Source organism: Eimeria tenella, genomic scaffold (genome assembly GCF_000499545.2).
Source record: "Eimeria tenella Houghton genomic scaffold, Eth_scaff56, whole genome shotgun sequence".
NCBI classification, from domain to species: Eukaryota; Apicomplexa; class Conoidasida; order Eucoccidiorida; family Eimeriidae; genus Eimeria; species Eimeria tenella.
In genome coordinates this window covers 1-3,623 of record NW_013543415.1, presented here as the reverse complement: position 1 = coordinate 3,623, position 3,623 = coordinate 1, and the positions used below count along the sequence as shown (strand labels likewise).

Below are 3,623 nucleotides of genomic sequence, written 5' to 3'. Positions count from 1 at the left end.
GGTTTAGGGTTTAGGGTTTAGGGTTTAGGGGTTAGGGGCTAGGGTTTAGGGTTTAGGGTTTAGGGCTGGGGTAACGGGTGTAGAGTTAGGGTTTGGGGTGCAGGGCTTAGGGCAACGGGCGTCGCTTGGCAAACCCTAAACCCTAAACCCTAAACCCTAGGGTTTTGTTTTATGCTGCAGTGCATCTGCATGTTTCCTGCGTGGCCGCTGAAGCTGAAGATTGGGGTTTGGTACATAGCGGTTGTATTCCTGACGATACTGGTGAGCTAGGGTTTAGGGTTTAGGGTTTAGGGTTTGTTATTTTCGCATCCGCGTGGGCGCATGCTTTGTTTCAGGGTTTCGTGAGGGTTTAGGGTTTTTGGTGCGCGGGCGTGCCTGCGTGGGCGCGCAGCGCCCGGGCCAGAACCAGGGTTTAGGGTTTAGGGTTTAGGGTTTAGGGTTTGTGCGCGCAGCTGTTTCTGATCGTGCTGCGGCTGGTGCTGTTTTTGCTGCTGTGGTTTGTGGGGTTTGACTTCTGGCTGCTGCCAAACCTCTTCAATGAAGACGCGGGTTTTGTAGATTCTTTTCTTCCTTTTTTCGAATTGAAGAAAATGCAAAGCACCTGGACCCTCCTCGCCATCCGCCTCTTCTCCGCAGCCCTCACAGCAGGCGGGCCTAGGGTTTAGGGTTTAGGGTTTAGGGTTTGGGGTTTGGGGTTTGGGGTTTGGGGGGTGCGGTTTAGGGTTTGGGGGTTTTAGGGGGTTGGGGGCCTCTGCACGGGTTTTTCAGGGTTTAGGGTTTAGGGTTTGGGGTTTAGGGTTTGTGTCGTTTGGAAGTTGTTTTCTTGGTTTTTTGTCTAAACGGACGAAAAAAAGCTGGCGAGGAAGAAAAAGAACAGCAGAAGTTCTTTCGAAACCCTTTTGGAGGGTTTCGAAAGGACTAAACCCTAAAAAAGGGTTTAAAGTGACTCTTTTTTCCCTTGCAGCCACTCTCTACCACCTCAGCGAAACCCACTCCCCCACAGATGTCGCCGCCTTCGCCTCGCAGTCTTTCATCGACGTTTTGGACTGGGGAAGACTCAGACTCGAGGCTCGTAAGTTTATTATTTATTTATTTATTTAGTTAGTTAGTTAGTTAGTTAATTAGTTAATTAATTTAATTAGTTAATTAGTTAATTGGTTAATTAATTTAATTAATTAGTTAGTTAATTGGTTAATTAATTGGTTAATTTAATTAGTTAGTTGATTAGTTAATTAGTTAATTCATTGTTTAATTGGTTAATTTAATTAATTAGTTAGTTAATTAGTTAGTTAGTTGATTAGTTAGTTAAGTTAATTAGTTAGTTAATTAGTTAGTTAGTTGGTTAGTTAATTAATTAAATTAATTAACTAATTAACTAACTAATTTAATCATTTATTTATTAATTTGTTTTTTTATTTGCAGCTTATTTAAATACGAGCAACGCCTTGCCCAGCGCGGCGGCGCCTCAAGAGGAAAATGGAGAAGTCCAGGAAGAGCCAAATGTCTTGCCAGGTAATTTAAATTAATCAATTTAATTTAATTTAATTAATTTAATTTAATTTAATTAATATAACATAATACAATTTAATTGTTTAGATTCGTTTGTTTGCATTTAATTGCATGGTTAAATGCATGTTATTGCATTTAATTGTTTTAAATGAATTTAATTGCATTTAATTGCATTTAGTTTCGTTTGACTGCATTTAAATGCTTTTAATTGCATTTAATTAAATGAATTTAAATGCATTTAAATGCATTTAAATGCATTTAATTATATTTAAATGAATTTAAATGCATTTAATTATATTTAAATGGATTTAAATGCATTTAAATGCATTTAAATGCATTTAATTATATTTAAATGGATTTAAATGGATTTAAATGAATTTAGGTGGATTTAAATGAATTTAAATGCATTTAATTATATTTAAATGAATTTAATTGCATTTAATTGCATTTAATTTCATCTTATCATATTTAAATGAATTTAATCGCACTTAATTATATTTAAATGAGTTCAATTGCATTTAATTGCATTTAATTGCATTTTATTATGTTTACATGAATTTAATTGCATTTAATTATATTTAAGTGAGTTTAATTGCGTTTAATTGCTTTTAATTTCATTTAAATTCATGTAAATGCATTTAAATGCATTTAATTGCATTTAGATCTGTTTTATTTTTTCAGAAAGCTAAAAATAAATGATTTTAAAAATTAAAATTAAACCAACTTTCATTTGGACTTCATTTTCATGTTTTTTTACTTTTTTTTCGCATCAAAATTTATTATCAATTTATTTATTCATTATTTATTTATTTATTATTTATTTATTTTTTATTATTATTTATTTATGTTTATTATTTATATTTATTTATGTATTTATTATTAATTAATTAATTAATTAATTTATTTATTTAGATGAAGAAGACTACCGCTGTTTGGCTCCTTGCGGGTACAAGTCCTTCGAAGACTTGATGGCTTCAAAGTGCCTCGTTAAGTGCAGCTGCATGCAGGTAAACCCTAAACCCTAAACCCTAAACCCTAAACCCTAAGCCCTCAAGTAGTACCTAAACCCTCAAGGAGTCCTTAAACCCTACAGGAGTAGTTCTTAAACCCTAGAGTAGTTCCTAAACCCTAAACCCTAAAGTAGTGCCTAAACCCTCATGTAGTCCCTAACCCCTAAAGTAGTTCCTAAACCCTAGGGCAGTTCCTAAACCCTAAACCCTAGAGCAGTCCTAAGCCCTAAACCCTTAACTAGACCCCAAACCCTAAACCCTAAGTAGATCCTAACCCTAAACCCTAAACCCTCGCGCCCACCCCCTTGTCCGTTTGCCCTCGACCATCCAACCTTCACCCTCCCAAATCCATTTATTTGTTCACATTTGTTCATTTATTATAATTTATTTGTTCATTATTTATTATTTATTATTTATTATTTATTTATTTATTATTATTTATTTGTTCATTTATTGTTTAGGAGTTGGTGGACTCGGACTGCTTCAAGAGCTGTCAAGACACCACAAGGGCGGCGATCGAGGAGGCGCGCGGCGATGCATGCAGAGAGGAGGAGAGCAGAAAAGCTCGGAAGCAAAAGAACAAAAAGTGAAGAAATTAATTAAATTAAATGAATTAAATGAATTAAATGAATCAAATTCATTCAAATTAATTCATTTCATTCAATTCGGTCTCTTTATTTCCTTTCCTCCAGTTCATTCCATCCAATTCCACCAAAAATTGAGCCGGGGCCGCCGACTCTGCGAAAGTTCAACGCAGCAGCAGCAACAGCAGCAGCAGCTGCTGCTGCTGCTGCTGTTGCTGCTGCTGCTCATGATGTTGGGGCAGCGGCAGCGGCGGCTGCGGCAGCAGCAGTTGCGGTGCTGCTGCTGCTCTTGCTCAGCTGCTGCCGCTGCAGCAGCTACACGCTCCCGCTGCAGCGAAGCAGCTGCAGCAGCAAACACTGCTGCTGTTGCTGCTGCTGCTGCTGCAGCAGTTGCAACCTGGAATCAGGGGTATCATTTAAAATTGTATTTTAGCTGCTGCAGACAGAAGTAAACACAAGTGTATAGGCAGCTCAGAAACAAATCATGTGAAACGGAGCTGTTTCTAATACAGCAGCAGCA

At 37.2% G+C, this 3,623-nt stretch overlaps 1 protein-coding gene across 1 annotated transcript in view; it reads left to right on the top strand.

Moving 5' to 3' along the window:
- The window catches only part of ETH_00001485 (uncharacterized protein), a gene marked incomplete at both ends in the record, with an annotated part of 4,676 nt that extends 1,567 nt beyond the window's left edge, over window positions 1-3,109 (top strand). The window contains 6 exons of the mRNA XM_013377585.1: window positions 181-261; window positions 453-549; window positions 965-1,072; window positions 1,423-1,512; window positions 2,422-2,516; window positions 2,981-3,109. Coding sequence (XP_013233039.1) covers window positions 181-261; window positions 453-549; window positions 965-1,072; window positions 1,423-1,512; window positions 2,422-2,516; window positions 2,981-3,109 — 600 coding nt within the window. The remainder of the gene's footprint in view (window positions 1-180; window positions 262-452; window positions 550-964; window positions 1,073-1,422; window positions 1,513-2,421; window positions 2,517-2,980) is intronic.
- Between the last annotated feature and the right edge of the window lie 514 nt (window positions 3,110-3,623).